General features: G+C 36.6%; 1 protein-coding gene across 2 annotated transcripts; it reads right to left on the minus strand.

The window, feature by feature from the left end:
• Positions 1-540: 540 nt before the first annotated feature.
• Positions 541-12,374, minus strand: eno1b (enolase 1b, (alpha)). 2 transcript variants are annotated; one of them, XM_066662924.1, is made up of 14 exons: positions 12,231-12,373; positions 11,865-12,008; positions 11,431-11,561; positions 9,426-9,514; positions 9,195-9,290; positions 7,570-7,628; positions 6,791-6,860; positions 6,408-6,541; positions 6,036-6,258; positions 5,744-5,941; positions 4,928-5,129; positions 3,473-3,581; positions 3,012-3,070; positions 541-2,503 (listed from the first exon to the last, which is right to left on the minus strand). In XM_066662924.1, the coding sequence occupies exons 4-14, from the start codon at positions 9,508-9,510 to the stop codon at positions 2,437-2,439; spliced, it is 1,302 nt and encodes a 433-aa protein (XP_066519021.1). In that variant the 5' UTR covers positions 9,511-9,514; positions 11,431-11,561; positions 11,865-12,008; positions 12,231-12,373; the 3' UTR covers positions 541-2,436. The 2 variants fall into 2 exon arrangements, with proteins under 2 accessions (XP_066519021.1, XP_066519022.1); XM_066662925.1 differs by lacking the exon at positions 11,431-11,561 and having other exon boundaries at positions 12,231-12,374.
• Between the last annotated feature and the right edge of the window lie 4,731 nt (positions 12,375-17,105).

A 17,105-nucleotide genomic window follows, 5' to 3' on the forward strand; every position in this document is an offset into this window, starting at 1 on the left:
ACATCACAGCCATACTAAACACGGACTCCCCTCCCCCACAGTTTAACCCAGAGTCCATTCCACAGCCCCTACACTCATTATGTAATAGATTACCGTACAGTTCTGTCAAGGTGCCAAAGATAAGATCAACAGGACTCTAATTTTCAGTGCACCAATGATTTAGTTTCAGGTAATTTCTTGTTTAATTTTTGCTTCCAGATGTTTTTTCTATTAGTAGGTAAAACAGATCTTGTTTAAAAACAAACCATTTTAAGATTCGGCCAGTAAATCAGAACGTGTCTGGTTTCAGGCTCTTAGTCAATAATCTAGATCAATTGAAATTCAAATTTCTGATAATTTTCTTCCTTTATTTACAATTATATTTACATTATATCCAGTTTAAGCTGCTTATTTTTAATGATTTTGTATAGTAAGTTTGAAAAAAATTCTATTGATTAATATTTCAAATGAATAAATAATGCCCCATATATCTTACCAAACCTGTAAGAAACATCCAGTTGCAATAATCACAAGCGGAAACAAAAAACATTTGTTCTAAGTTTGAGGTAAATCTTTATTCAGCACTACCCACTGCCAAAGCCACAGGATTCTCAATATCACAGAATTAGCTCTATATAGAAGTGGTGGTCATAAAATAAGAATATCATGAAAAAGTTGATTTATTTCAGTAATTCCATTCAAAAGGTGAAACTTGTATATTATTCTCAATCATTACACATAGACTGATATAGTTCAAGTGCTTATTTCTTTTAATTTAATGATTATAACTGACAACTAATGAAAATCCTAAATTCAGTATCTAAGAAAATTAGAATATTACTTAAGACCAATACAAAAAAAAAAAAAAAAAAAGGATTTTTAGAAATACTGGCCAACTGAAGAGTATGAACATGAAAAGTATGAGAGTGTACAGCACTCAATACTTAGTTGGGGCTCTTTTTGCCTGAATTACTGCAGCAATGTGGCATGGCATGCAGTTAATCAGTCTGTGGCACTGCTCAGGTGTTATGAGAGCCCAGGTTGCTCTGATAGTGGCCTTCAGCTCTTCTGCATTGTTGGGTCTGGCATATTGCATCTTCCTCTTCACAATACCCTGTAGATTTTCTATGGGGTTAAGGTCAGGCGAGTTTGCTGGCCAATTAAGAACAGGGATACCATGGTCCTTAAATCAGGTACTGGTGGCTTTGACAATGTGAGCAGGTGCCAAGTCCTGTTGGAAAATGAAATCTGCATCTCCATAAAGTTGATCAGCAGCAGGAAGCATGAAGTGCTCTAAAATTTCCTGGTAGATGGCTGCGTTGACCTTGGACCTCAGAAAACACAGTGGACCAACAGCAGCAGATGACATGGCACCCCAAGCAATCATTGACTGTGGAAACTTTACACTGAACCTCAAGCAACATGGATTCTGTGCCTCTCCTGTCTTCCTCCAGACTCTGGGACCTTGATTTCCAAAGAAAATGCAAAATTTACTTTAATCAGAGAACATAACTTTGGACCACTCAGCAGCAGTCCAGTCCTTTTTGGAAGCAAGACGCTTCTGACGCTGTCTCTTGTTCAAGAGTGGCTCGACACAAGGAATGCGACAGCTGAAACCCAAGTCTTGCATATGTCTGTGTGTGATGGTTTTTGAAGCACTGACTCCAGCTGCAGTCCAGTCTTTGTGAATCTTCCCCACATTTTGAATGGGTTTTGTTTCACAATCCTCCCCAGGGTGCGGTTATCCCTATTGCTTGTACACTTTTTCTACCACATCTTTTCCTTCCCTTCATTTCTATTAATGTGCTTGGACACAGAGCTCTGTGAACAGCCAGCCTTTTTAGCAATAAAGCAATAACCTTTTGTGTCTTGCCCTGCTTGTGTAAGATGTCAGTGGTCATCTTTTGGACAACTGTCAAGTCAGCAGTCTTCCCCATGATTGTGTAGACTACAGAACTAGACTGAGAGACCATTTAAAGGCTTTTGCAGATGTTTTGAGTTAATTAGCTGATTAGAGTGGCACCAGGTGTCTTCAATATTGAACCTTTTCATAATATTCTAATTTTCTGAGATACTTAATTTGGGGTTTTCATTAGTTGTCAGTTATAATCATCAAATTAAAAGAAATAAACACTTGAAATATATCAGTCTGTGTGTAATGAATTAATATAAGTTTCACATTTTGAATGGAATTACTGAAATCAACTTTTTTATGATATTCTAATTTTATTACCAGCACCTGTACATACAATGTCCAGTAATTATTAAGTTTACACAACTAAATCTTTTACCATAATCATAAATACTATTTATTTTTCTAGTTTCATTTGCTTCTTTGACAACTTACAAACTTGTCGAACATAGAATATAGTTTCCTATAGGTACATAATCTACTGACTATATGTAATCAATTATACAGCTGTAACAGGGACTTCAAGAATATTCAGTGTCTCAGTCTCAGTTCAATGGGTTTCTGAAGTTTTTCCCTGCAAAGTGAGCCTTATCGCCAAGCTCCTCTTCAATTCTGTGCATAGAATATAAGAAAGAATGAATGTATTAGTTAGTTTAATATCATTTTCTCAGTCCAGTGTCATTCTTCATGTTGAACCTTATAGAAAAGTTTGAAATGAGAGTGTACCCTTTGACACCAAGTAAAATGACTAAGAGTCATTTAAACGCCATCAAAGTTTTTTCTTTCATTTTTAAATCATCTTATTGATAATGGGGAGGATTTATTTAAGCATCAAGCAAGATTTTGTATTGGACTTCAATGGTGGCATTCAGGTTAAGGTCCAACATAAAAAATGGGCTTGAAGGTCTAAGTTTTTTGGAGATAATACTAAAGAAGCTCAAGTGTCTCAGATATGCACATCTGTGAACTAGGTGTAAAAACCTAGATGCATACACAGATATCACTCATCTAAATGTTTGATAAACAAACATACTTAGTATAACTTTGGATATAATTCAACAGATTTTATCTACAAGCATAAAGTTCACAAAGCTTTTGTGGTAATGTGATATGCAGACACCTCAGGATCTGGTTGTATTTGGCCAGGCGCTCAGAACGACAGGGTGCTCCAGTTTTGATCTATTGAACAAAAATAAACACAGACATATTAAATATTCGTCGTATGCAAAGGTTTTTTCAGTTTATAAGGATATTTTATGCAAAGGATATTTTCAGCGTGTAACGTAAGTGTACACTGCATTCTACAGAAAAAAAATGTTTATAAAATATAATTTTAAAGTTAATTTACATCCAATTGTCAATATAACTGTGTCTTTAATTAAAATGGGCAAACAGTCCATATTAGTTAAGTAAACATGATTAGATTTATAAGACTCCTTTCAAGTGATCTTGTCACTAAGAATTTAAAACCTGTCAAAGTATTGTAAAATGGCTGTTGTATTGTTACAACTTTAATCAAGTTAGATTTAATTAATCTAGAGACTCAAACAGGACAACGGGAAAACAGGACTCAGTTTGTACCTGTCCGGTGCAAAGTCCTACAACCAGGTCAGCAATGAAGGTGTCTTCTGTTTCTCCTGAGCGATGGCTCACCATCACACCCCAGCCATTGGACTGAGCCATCTTACAACTAGAGGTAAATACAGTTAAAATTTACATAGTTAAGAATTTTTATCTTGTAACCAGTGTTGTAATGGTTAAAACAAATGGTGGTGAAACCCTAAAGTTCAGTGTGCACCTAGACACCTATATTCTTGAAACAAGCCTTGTGTGAAAGGTTCCACATTTTAAACATTAATACAGCAGAAAATGAAAATTTCTATGTACACATAAAGAGAAGTAAAAGCATCCTGAGCAGAGACAGAAGTCACACACCCACTGTGTTGTGCTATTCTCATCCCGTTTTCACCCTTGGGACGGGCGATAGTCCCACCCTGTGGAAACTCTGGCCCTCTCCACATTTGTTTTGCCAGTCATATACCACCCACAAACATTTTGAATGCGAAATGGAAAAATTTCAGGAGAAAGAGACAATCCACACAGCAAAAACAGCTTCTAACAGAACAAGACAAGACAACAATCAACACTGGACTGGCTTTTTCGGCAGGGAGAACACTAAGCCATAGTCAGACTCACTGTCCATGCTCTGAATACTAAACCTAACTGCATGCAGTTCATGTCTCAGACATTGCCTGATGTTTTCACTGCAGCACTACTGAGTCATGAGCATTAGCCTATATGTATTCTTCTTTAACAGCAAGCCAAACACAATCTGTAAAAAAGAGTAAATTCTGAAAAAAGGTAAGCAAATTCTTAAAAACAATAAGGGTGTTTATATCATATTTAATAAACTCTGTCTTTCAATACCTTCCTGCTTGTAATGGTACCTATAACATGCTTGACTTAAATTCGAGCTGCATCTAGCAGCATGCATGCGCATCAGTATCTGTTTCATGGTGTGTGTCCCAAAAAGTGCCATGTACTACATGTAGGGAATAGTGAGTAGTAGGCCATTTCAAACACACCTATGGTATCGGCGTGCTCTGTAGTCGATACCGATACTGTGTTTAAGTGCCAGTATCGGTGCAACAACCTTTACATAATACCAAACGTTTGCAATATATTCATTGAATTTGTTCATATTCTTTACCCAGTTACAGATGGCAGCTTATATAATCTGTCTTTCTCAGTGTGTTACCAATTTTCTTAATGAACAATCAATATCTTTTATCTCATAATGACTAGAGCTGCCTCTGTATTTAGCCAAACAATAGTAATAATAATGTCATAGCAGACTATGACAAAATACTATCTGTTATGCAAGAATGCCAAGGACATCCATATGATTTGCTTATTAGGATATCCAACACCTACTAAATAGTGATGCAGTCTCTAGAGATAGTATTCATTTAATGCAGAAAGCTGCTATTTATTTTTCTAGAAACTACTTAGTAGTAGTCAAATATTTGGACTCACGCCTGTAAAGACTCAGTCACAGAACCAATCTGATTCACTTTGAGCAGCAGACAGTTGCAGGCCTTCTCCTCCACAGCTTTGGAAATACGTTTGGGGTTGGTCACAGTCAGGTCATCTCCCACGACCTGGATTTCTGTACTGCCAGTAAAATTAGTCCAAGCCTGCCAGTCATCCTGGTCAAATGGGTCCTCAATTGACACCACTTAAAAAATGGATGAAGAAAAAACAAGGGACAAAGTTTAAATTAATACATTTAAACACTGGGCTGATTAATAGATAAACCTATTCAAAACTAAAGCTCAAATGATTACTTATCAGAATTTAGCAATGATGAAAATTTAAAAACTGGCAAGGCTAATTTTCATAAATGTATGCATGGGTCAACCTCTAATTTTAAATTTGTGATTAAGACAGCCCAAAATTCCTCTTTTACAAAATGTTGGCCTGCATATATCCTTGCTTTAGTTTTCTGACCCTACTTAAGTTTACCATGAACCATTTTTAATCTGGAAAGCTTGGGTGAAATCTATTACTCAAAAAGCAGTCCACCAAGATTCATGAGACCCTAAAAACAACATGTTAACTAATGTTAATCCAAATAAAACATTTTAGAGCTAGTGTACAAAGACACAGATTTATGATTATTTGATTGCTCATTATTAAATGTCTATTTATTTATTAATGATTTGATGACTGCTGTTATTGTTTTCCAAAAAAAAGTTAAATTATTCCAAAAAAAAAAAAAAAAATTGTTTTCACATCATGTGAATTTGGATAAAAAAAAAAAAAGTTCAAGCCTCATTAAGGCTGACATACCTGGATATTCCTGCACAAAGCTTTTGTAAAGGTCAGCAAGTTCATCAGAGCTGATGTAACGGCTGGGATCATCAGGTGACTTGAAGTCCAGATCATACTTTCCATCACGGTAGAATTCTGACGCAGCCACATCCATGCCAATCACAATCTCATCTGTGTATCCTGCTTTGCTGATGGCAGTTTTCAGTAGCTCAAGGGCTTAGGTAGACAGTGACAATGTTAGTTATTGTCTGTAAAATGTATCATTATGTACAATAATACAACAACAAATTTTATATTTTCAGCTTATTACCTTCTTTATTCTCCAGGATGTTTGGAGCAAATCCACCTTCATCCCCAACATTGGTGGCGTCTTGGCCATACTTTTGTTTAATGACATTCTTAAGATTATGGTAGACCTCAGCACCGATGCGCATGGCCTCCTTAAAACTGCTGGCTCCCACAGGCAGGATCATGAACTCCTGCATAGCTAGTTTATTACCCGCATGGGAGCCACCATTTATCACATTAAATGCCTAAAGGTACAAAGCAGGCAAAACAAATATTTAGGGACTATTTAGGGAACACAAGTCCATCGCAGGAGAACACACAAATACATACAATTATTTTTAAAAAGCAGGGAAAAATATGAGTCAGGAGTGTATCAGATTTCTCTCCTCCTCACCGGGACTGGCAGAATGACCTCTGGGTTTCCTGCAAGGTCAGCAATATGGCGATACAGTGGAACACCTTTCTCTGCAGCTCCTGCCTTACACACAGCCAGGGACACACCCAGGATGGCATTAGCACCAAATTTAGCTGAGATGTGAAAGGGAAGGATAAACAAAATGTAAGCATTATATTTAACTCCTACACAACTGGCAATAGTTTTCTATATAATTATAATACCACCGGAAATGGCCATATTTTGTTTGATTTGTTTAGATGCTCATTAAGATCACTGCAAGGAGAACTCAGTTTCACATAATTACTAATTATTAGATAATACAACATCTTTAGAGCAAACAGTTTAAGTGTTTCAAGAGCATACTCTATAACCTCACTCACATTTGTTATCTGTTCCATCCAGTTCCAACATGAATTGGTCAATTAGTTCTTGTTCAACTACAGAGAGTTCCTAGAGGAGAAAAAAAGGAAAAAAAGAAACGCTCTTCAGTGAAAATTCATTCATTCATTCATTCATTCATTCATTCATTCATCTGCAACCGCTTATCCAGTTCAGGGTTGCGGTGGGTCAGTGAAAATTGAGACTTTTATTTTTTTTCGCTAAAACATCATGTGGAATTTTACATATGCTAGAATACATATCATGAGCATGTAAGAAATCAATGCCATGTCTGAGCATCTCTGCTTTGAAAGTGCACCAATGACAGTTATATATGCAGTGCTTAAATCTCTCTAAAAAACTGTTTAATTCATGCTTCAGATCTGAAAAATTATTCAGGTGTCTTGTTATCCGTCTTCTACTGTGAGAAGACAACCAAGCATTACAGGCCATAATTAACTGTTATTAAATAGACCAAGAAGAAAACTAATCTAACAAATGAGTTGTAGGCAACCTCAACATCAGTGAAAGTGTTTGTGATTACTTGGGTTATGAGAAGCAGGAAATTCAATCAAAACTGAACTTTGGAGGAAAACAATATCCTCGTAAATATGTTTAGAAAAACTGGAGGCAAATTTTCCAAAAATCAAGGAAGCTAGACGAAGTTAATATAGCTATTAAATACTGTACATTTATTTGTATTGTGCTTTTTCCCATGACAGTGAAAAATGAACTTAATTTTGCACTTTTCTTTCCCAAGAAATCTAAACACTGTACATACCTGGCTAATCAGTGCAGGTGCAATAGTCTGGTTGACATGCTCAACAGCTTTGGAGACACCTACAATGCATAGACAAAAAGCATTATACAGCATGGGATAATCATGTTAAGGGAGAGATTAATGTTTCTTGTAGATACAAAGAGAGAAGGTCTGTCGTAATTTTTTTTTTTTTTTTGCGAAGCATGTGTCTAGGTGTGAACTGATCAAATGCAGTCACAAGCACATCCAAACATGAGCCTTTTCTCTTAAATGCAAATGATTCTGTTAGTGATTGCACACTGATAAAACAGAGAATTTCTGAAATTGCTTAGTTAGTTCCTCATGGAGGATCAATCTCATTCAAGCCCATTCCTCCTGTAAGGATTACTTAAATACTGGACCATGAGTACCCATATATTAAACTATAAATCTTGCAGGAAATTCTTTGTGATTGTTAAAACATGCCCAGTACACTTAATCATCTCTAAATAGACCACAGATTTTGCTTTTCATTCACCATGTTAAAATTCCATTACTCCCCATTGAATTTACTTTGTTATACAAAGTTGATCCCAATATATAATCAGTATATCTAAATTGCCAAATAATCTAATAATAAAAATCTGTGTTAATACATTACAACCAGAGCTGCATGAAATGGATCAAGGAATAATAATCAAAGACCGGTAACAATATAATTTGCAATACACTGTAAAGAAATGTGCCTGTAAATAGAGATATGCACACAGATATACACAAATATATAGCTGCTTTAATAAATCTGATTTAGGAGGTCTACCAAATACCAACTCTGAAGAAGTGCTAAAATGACTTGCAGTATGTTGGTTTATTTCACTCATATGATTCAAGGTATTCATACTTTATTTTGAAATTGGGTGGAATCTGACTTCTAAGACAGGACTAAATAATATATATGTTATATTCAAATATGTAGCATGATAAAGAATTATCTAATTCCTAAAACTAACCTACCTTATAGAAAGCTTAACATAAGTGTAATTCGTACATTTGCATTTTAATAAATTATTTTTTCTTTTAATGTTACATGTACATTAACAAAACAATGTTTTGTTAATATTCTAGTGTTAAAATTAAATTTCAAAATGATCCGTTTTCAAATTGTAAAACATTTCAAATTTAAAATGTTTCGCTGAGATTCAGAGAATCAAATCATCAGACTTTCTGTAAATTACACCAGAGATGCAGCACCTGGGCTTCAAAAAAAAAAAAAGAAAATGCTGTAATTGCATCAACAGTTCTTAATTTAAGTTTTAATACATCCACTCAGCTTGTGTGGAAGTCTCTGTAAATGTGAGTTGTTAGAAGTTCCTGTAAAATGGTTGGTTAAATGAGTTAGATCTCTCTTGCTTCTTTTAGAAATTTGAATATCAATGCCAAAACAAAAAAAGTATTGTTATAAATGCAGGTTTATGCAAAAAACATTGCATAAAAAGGTTACTAAATGTGATGTGAATATAAATTAAACATATTAATCCAGATTCCTAAACATACCAAATTATCAAACTCGGCCAGTATCTGATTTAATTATCAGCACTATTAAAAATTTGTCTGAGCATTTTGTTATTGATTCGTTACAGCAAATGTGGCTGTGTACTCTTACAAACCTTTGCCAAGGTAGCGGGACTTATCATTGTCCCTCAGCTCTAAAGCTTCATAGATGCCAGTGGATGCTCCACTAGGAACTGCAGCCCGAAACAGGCCTACAAAATACAAGCAATTAGTCCAAGGAAATGAGATTAATATGAATGAAGAAATCATACACCTTTGGCCAAAATACAATACAATTAAAACAAAAATGCTGCTTCAGCTCTGAATTAACGTGAACACTTGCACACCTTTCTCTGTGTAAAGGTCCACTTCTACAGTGGGGTTCCCTCTGGAGTCAAAAATCTCACGGGCATGGATCTTCAGAATGGACATATTGCTGAGAGAATAAAAGGGGAACAGAAAGGAGGGGTAAAAGGGAAATTATACAGAAGCACTTATTAAAATGTTACAGTGTCCTACATACAGTATATATATATATATATATATATATATATATATATATATATATATATACACACACACACCATTGTAAAATGCATTCTAACAGTGTAAATGTTGTATAGTATAAATCAATTACAAAACAAACAAACAATATAAATACTCTCTGATTTACCATACACTATTTGCAAAAACACCAAATTGTGCCTGCACCACTCCTGGGGATTTTAGGCCCTGAGTGGGACAACACTTAAGTACAGCCACAGCCATGTAGGGCCTTAGTCAATACTTTGATTGAAAACTGAAGGCATGTTCTTTACAATACCTTTAAAATCACCAAGAATATTCAGCCTATGTGAAAAATTTCATGTCATCAACAATTTTCAAATTCATTTATTTTGAAAGAAACATTTACAATGCATGAACATTCAGTAAGTATAGTTATGTGTTTTCACCCTTTAACATTAACACTACCGTGCAATGGTTAGTAGAAAGTAGTACAAACCAATCCAATCAAAACAAAATATGGCTAATTTGTAGGACAAAATATATTTTACCATTGACTATTAGCACCCATAAAGAATGGTTTCACTGTATCAATGGTATAAACCAGGGAATACTTTGAAAATACTGAGATATTGAACTTAATCAGTTTGTCAAGCTCTACTATTTACCATTTCATTTCGTAAACATAGAGCAGGCTGTTTGCTATTTTGGTACCTGCAGCCAATGCTTAAGTCTGGACACTAATTCAATTAAGCACTGTCACTCTTAGGTCTTTAAAGAGTCAGTCTGTATTTCACTCTCTCTAAAAGAGGTCTGTAAGATTTTTCTCTCTTTCTCTGAGAGGAATCTTAAGGGTCCTCTCTCACTGAAATTGTTCTGAAGGGTTTTCTTTTCCTGAAATGATTCTGAAAGGTTCTCTCTCCCCAAAATGATTCTGTTCTGCCAAAATATTTCTGAATGGTTCTCGTTTTGAAAAAATAATCCCCAATGGATCTTTCTCCCTGAAATGATTCTGAAGGGTTCTCTTTTACTAAATTGATTCCGAAGGGTTTTCCTTTCCTGAAATGATTCTGAATATGTCTGTTTGGTTAATTGATTCTGAAGGGTTCTCTCGCTGAAATTTTTCATAAAGGTAATTTCTCTTTCTCTTTAAAAGCATTCTGAGCCGTTCTCTCTTACTGAAATTATACTTGAGAGTTCTCTCAGAGGATTCAGAAATTCTCTCTCTCACTATGTGAAGGGGTTTGTATCATGTTCACTATGTCATTTAGGAACATATGAATCATGCAAGTAGCTAGTTTTAATCCACGTAGTCTCATCAGTGAGTGGATTTGTTTGTAGTACTCCTGGTCCAGTTGTGCTCTATGAAAAAACCTCTTCTCCCATGGATGGTAGGATTCAATCCTCCGGACATGCGAACGAATTTCTGTCAGGCGTGATTGTAATGAAAAAGATGAGCACTGAAGTACGGAATGAGAGAACTGAGGCCCATACAGCCCTAGTCTGGAAACAGCCTGATCCATTGAGTCTCAGCGTGGTAATAAATCGCTATAATCCGCAGAGGACTGAGGGATACGTTTCGCGTGACAAGGCATTTTATGACACAGAAACAGGCCATAAAATAATCCAGTAGTTTAACACTGCTAAATTAGTAACCAGCTAAACGAGAAATACATAACATGAGCTTAATAAATTTGTGGGGGACACCGAGAGACAGTCTGTTCTGCTATAAAGAATGATGAGAACATACCCGCTCCTTTCAGCACAGACAAAGATGAACAGAGGGTTTATATAATCGCTCGTCCAATTATAATACTATGATGAAATTTACTATAAACCAGTCCCTACCTCGGAAAATCAGAGTCAGTTATTCGAAGCTGAAGGACACTTGTCTGATGCTGAGCTGCTTCCTACGCTGGAGAGATTCTTCAGCCTGATGCCCCCTGCTGTCCGATATGGGAACTGCGCGCGTCCTTATCCTAGCATTTGTCATGACTAGCATTAGCAATGGCTAACGAATTATATAACTTGTCCTTTACATCATTAGCATTAACTCCGGTACAAACCTAAACAAGCAAATTTAACTTTTAAAGCCTAAATATACTGAAAATATTAGACGAATCTCTATGGCATGGAACGTGAATGGCTTAGCTTTATTATCAGTAGTAGTAGTAGATTAATCTGAATGTATATGATTGCTTGGTAAAACAACAATATGAAAAGCAATAGTATGATTCAGTGAGCACAGTTAAATTGGATTTTAAGTTAGATTAATGTCATACCTTGCTATTTTAAGCAGACACTGGGCAAGCTATGTGTAGTAAAGTTTAGAATCCTGTTCCAGAATTCCAGAAACCATGCCTCAGTGCCTTAATCCCTTCTAACACTGGACCCAAATATCTTGGATGGGAAATGGCCAGAGAGATCTTTGAAAATACGATTGAACATGAGTAAAAATAATGACTCAAGTAAACATGCCTTCAAAAACAAACAAACAACAACATAAAATGAGCATTAAAGCAGCAGCTCCAGTCAGAAGCATGAAGCAGCTCAACATTAAGTAACTACAGCAGCTCATTTAATTACTACAGGTGTCTTAATGCATAGAATGCAATGAAGCCGGTGTGATACTGTGAATACCCCCTTACCTGCACCTACTAGACATGCTAAGAGGAGGGAAGTAATACAGAAGTAGTCTACATGTACTTAATTAAAATGTTCATGAACTGCATATCATATTTGTCTGACACTCTAACTGTTTGTTGATGTTATTGTTAATCTATATGAAATTTAATTGTCGAATGTGGCTTTGTGTAATTGGTCTGTGATGTGTTGATGGAAAATGAAATGTAGTTTCTCCAGGACACGGTGCTAACATTAGTTCTACTAAAAGCAGAGCTGTATCTCACAGGTTTTCAGCTCTGACCACTGAGTGGAGTCGGATCACACCCAGCTCCGCCCACAGACACTTTGTTCCTAGGAGGTTAGCAGGGTTAGGGTTCGACTAGGACAGGGGTCGGCAACCCGCGGCTCTTTGATCCCTCTGATGCGGCTCAGCTCTTAAAAAAATTAATGAGTATTTAATTAAAAGTTTTATCTTAGTTCGTTCATTTTCAAAATGTAATTCTATGAAGGTTATGGCGATCTTGTAACATCTAAGATATTTTAATATTTAATATTTAAAATATTTTTGTCGCTCTTAATACACGTCACAACTTCCAATGTGCGACACCCGCCAGTGTGCGGTTTCTTGAACTTTTTGACAGCTGACTGCACGCAGAGAGAGGACAGCATTTGTTTGCTGCTAGTGGATAATTTAAGTTCGGCGTTTTTTTTCCATTACTACAAGAACTCGAATAGACATTGATTTAACCGTCAACACAACGTCTTTTGTTTGGAGTTAAAAATGTTTTGTTGCATGCAGAATAGTTATTTCATTTTCTCTGCAGTCGTTCATTGATTTCATAAGTGTAACACAGTGTAGTTTGTTTATACATAGCACAAAAGCAAAAAAAAAAAAACCTGTTATATGCAGTGTTATTTCATTTAGAATTTCAAAAGGGTTGTGTGGCTCCCAGTGTTTTTTTCCTGTGTGAAACGGGTCCAAATGGCTCTTTGAGTGGTAAAGGTTGCCGACCCCTGGACTAGGAGGAGCCAATTTTATTCTAATCCAATGAAAACACAATGAGGATTTCTGGTTCTGCCGTGCTGGCCTTCTCGCTCTAAGCGCCCCCCCGTAGGAGGGACTGCGACTCCATTGGCTTCAGCACTAAATGATGGACAGGTAACACTGCCTGCTGATTGCACAATAGAGCCCAACTGCAAGTAAAAGCGTTTCTGTAAATCAAGAACGCCCACAATGTGTGTGGGTTGTTCGCCTGCTGGCCACATTTGTGGATCAAGCTGCATTTGTATTTGGAGCGGGTGAAATGCGAAAGGAAAATCTCAAAATCCAAAAACCCGCAAGAGGAAATGAACAAATGCACGTCACGGAAAACTTGTGAGTGACTTGATCGACAAATGCAGATTCAACAAATTACAAATAAATTTTAAATTCGAGACTTCGACTTTACAAATATTTGCAATGTAAATTTAAACAAATGTATTTATTTTCGCATAAAAGTATGATATATCTATGAAAACAAGAACATGTATTTATGAATGTAACTATTTGTACAAATTTCAGTCTATGAGACAGATTGAGATGTATTCATTTGTGAATAGTGGAACATATTTGTGACTTGTGTTTAATTTGTGGATTAACATTTACACATTTGTAAAGTATTTTGAGACTAATCTCTCTCCATATGAAAACCCCTGACCTTTCTTTGTTCATTCAGCAATATTACTGTCCTTTTACACCCAAGTCCACCCACACCTGATGTCACGCAAGGGGCGTTCCCGAAGGGGCGTTTTTGCATCACAGAAACGCCCTCAGTTGGTGCTGCAATTAGACCTTCCTCGCTGATTGGCTAAATAAAGGTAACGACGAATGAAAAGGTATAGGAGCCATGGAGGATCTGCCTCTCGTTCCGGTTGAGAAAGAGCTGCCTGTTTCCATCACCATAACAGTGTGACCTCAAAAATAAGGAAGGTTTTGGTTCTAAATAGAACGCATCTTTTAGTGTCCAAATACGGGACGATTCCGTATGTTACGGGATGGTTGGCTGTCAATAAAGCAATACAGACCAATAGCCAACGGTGTCAAACAGCAGCAGCTCCCCCGGGTCCTAGTGCGCACAAGTTTTATTACATTGTTAGTATGAAAAAAACCGTAGTTGAAAATTAAAGAATTTTGTGGAGGCTCACACAACTACATATCTCTGCAGGCTGGAGGCCAGCAAGTGGGACGGGCGTACGCAGCAGGTGGGCAGAAACCAGCAGGTGGGCGATCTATGTTTTGTGGGAAGGCGAATGTAGGAAAAGCAGCCTTTGTGATTTGAAAAAAGGGCATAGTTAATCTCCAACAGAACTAGGTACCCTCTACTAGTTATATAGTTTAAAATATGAGGGTTCAGTGAAAACGAAATACATAGCACTCCTGATATTTTAATTATATATATATATATTGCTAATTTGATTATGGGGTGAACTGCAAACTTATGAAATCCATTAGGTCTCTCATGTCTGCAATCATTATTGTAATTTGATTACAAAATTATAGGACTGTATTATTTGTTTCGTACTCAGCCCAGTATTGGATTATAATCAGTTTAAATGTGTAAACCCTTAAGTAACACTTATGGCCCACTATTCAAATAAACATTTAAAGCAGCTCCTTTCCATTAATGGACATGGGAGAAATGGTGCTAACAATTTGCAAATAATCCTAATATTCAGCAAACCTACCATGACCACTCAGTCATAGTGGGTGTATATGACAGTATAGTCAGTGCCTGTAGCTACAAGTTAGGTGAACTTAATAAGATGGAAATTCACTGTAATGTAGTTATGGTATAATGAATTCCAAGATAGTGGTGCAACCTTTCAGGAAATTTGGCTCAACTTAAAACTAAGAGTATAAACAGACATTCAAAGAAGTTCACTGGACTTCATCTAGTTCCTTTGCATGGTTTTAAATGATTCTTTAAAGAAGTATGTCCTTGTTGTAGAGTATTATGTATTACTCTTTGCGTTCAGATAATCACACATGCTTTGATTTGGCATCAGACCCAGGTCCTGGAACACCCTACCCACAAAATTAGTTGAATCAATTTTGTTTGAACAGGTAGACTAGGATCTGCATTGGACAACACTGGCTTAGACTGTCAGAAAGCCTCCCTTTATTATTACCTGGATTGTGCACGTGAATTTGTAGACTATCATTCATTCATTCATTGTCTGAAACTGCTTATCCAATTCAGGGTCGTGGTGGGTCCAGTCCGGAGCCTAACCGGAATCACTGGACGCAATGCAGGAACACACCAGTCCCTCACAGGGTGACACACACACATACACATTTACTCACACTGAGTTGCCAATCCACCTACCAACTCCTCACAGACATTCACATGGAATTTGGCTCAAACCCACAACTTCCAGGTCCCTGGAGCTGTGTGACTGCAAACACTACCTGCCTCACCACCATGCCGCCGAAGGGCTATCAATTTATTTTTATATAGTTCATTTATTCAGTTTCATTTATTTCAGAAATACATACAAATGTACAAATATTTGAGGACAATGTTGTAATGAATGTATTATACATTAAGTTGCACCCATTACTAACACAGATGTGCAGACGTGCACTCACTGCCTCTCTAATCCCTGTAGAGAAATACTGACAATAGAATTGGATTCTCTGGAGTAGAGAAACATGAACCTAATGCCAGGCGAAGAATATATAGCACCCCAGCACTGAGCTGTGCTGATGAATCCATATTTACTGTCATGTCTCTTGTTTGGAAGTGAGTAGTAGCCTATATGTAAGCAAACATTATCATTCTCAGTACATGTGGTCTCAGTTAAATGGTTATTCTCTTTAATTGCTGCATGAATTTCACATATTAAGCCAACCACAAACAAGTTTGTAAATCACATAATGCTGAAAATGTACTCTATATAATGTACTTAATGTTTAGAAGGTACAATATTAATACTGAAAACAAAACAGTTACTACATGGTCACCAGGAATATAGCTGTACTACAAAATACACAATAATCTAACACAATATCCCAAAGAACTCACTGACATTCTCTTAAATTTCCAAACAATGCTCAAACAGAAAATAACTAGGATATCTATTTTGGTAGGTATCCTAGTTTTGTTTTTTTTGTTTTTTTGGTAAGGGCATTTTACGAAAAGCAGGACATCACAGTTAACCAGACAGCCTAGCTTTCTAAAAGTATGAAAATATACACACTGTCTGAACTGTGTATAAGGTGCCCTGCAGTCTAGTATCTGTGCCTTGAGAATTGAGGTGAGGGGCCAGCTACAGTCCAGTTTCCATGCCTTAAAAATTCAGGGGTGAGGGGCATGGCTTAACCACAAACATCGCATTGACCCTGAGACCCTGCTCATCAACACAAGCTTTCAAAAACAGCTCCATATCACTTGGAGCTGTACCACCCACTTGGAGCTGCCTCCGGCCTGCAGAGATACACTTCTCTGGAGGCTAATGAAAAGGGAGGGGTGGGGGGTTACTGTAGCCCCCCTAAAACAGGTCTAACGGCATCCATGGTGATTCCAGTATTGTTTACTCAATGGTTTCGTTAATATTTATATAAATATTTGAATAAGTTTAAGTTGAAAGAACTCCATGTCTTCCTCTGTAGGATTTGTTTATTGAATATATTAGAGGCATATGACTGTATGAAAGTGATGTGCTAATCATTTATGTGAAATGTTAAAAACTGACACATGCACACAGTACACTGTACACAGACAAACACCAAATAAATCATTAGAGCACCACATACTGAAAGAAGTGTTATTCTCTAATCCTCAGATCCGAGGGATTCCTAAATTTTTCTTTAAATACATGGATGTCATTAAGTGAGGATACTGAGGAGCTTAGTTTTT

The sequence above is a fragment of the Hoplias malabaricus genome, chromosome 3 (assembly GCF_029633855.1).
Source record: "Hoplias malabaricus isolate fHopMal1 chromosome 3, fHopMal1.hap1, whole genome shotgun sequence".
Taxonomy (NCBI): Eukaryota; Metazoa; Chordata; class Actinopteri; order Characiformes; family Erythrinidae; genus Hoplias; species Hoplias malabaricus.

What these genes read in the sequence shown, in the direction of transcription:
- eno1b (XM_066662925.1), bottom strand. Translation starts at nt 9,510, where the DNA reads ATGTCCATTCTGAAGATCCATGCCCGTGAGATTTTTGACTCCAGAGGG. An exon ending in GGACCTTTACACAGAGAAAG is followed by an intron (nt 9,291 to 9,425) that starts GTGTGCAAGTGT and finishes TGTATTTTGTAG; the next exon opens with GCCTGTTTCGGGCTGCAGTT. An exon ending in TAGGACTTTGCACCGGACAG is followed by an intron (nt 3,071 to 3,472) that starts GTACAAACTGAG and finishes TTTGTTCAATAG; the next exon opens with ATCAAAACTGGAGCACCCTG.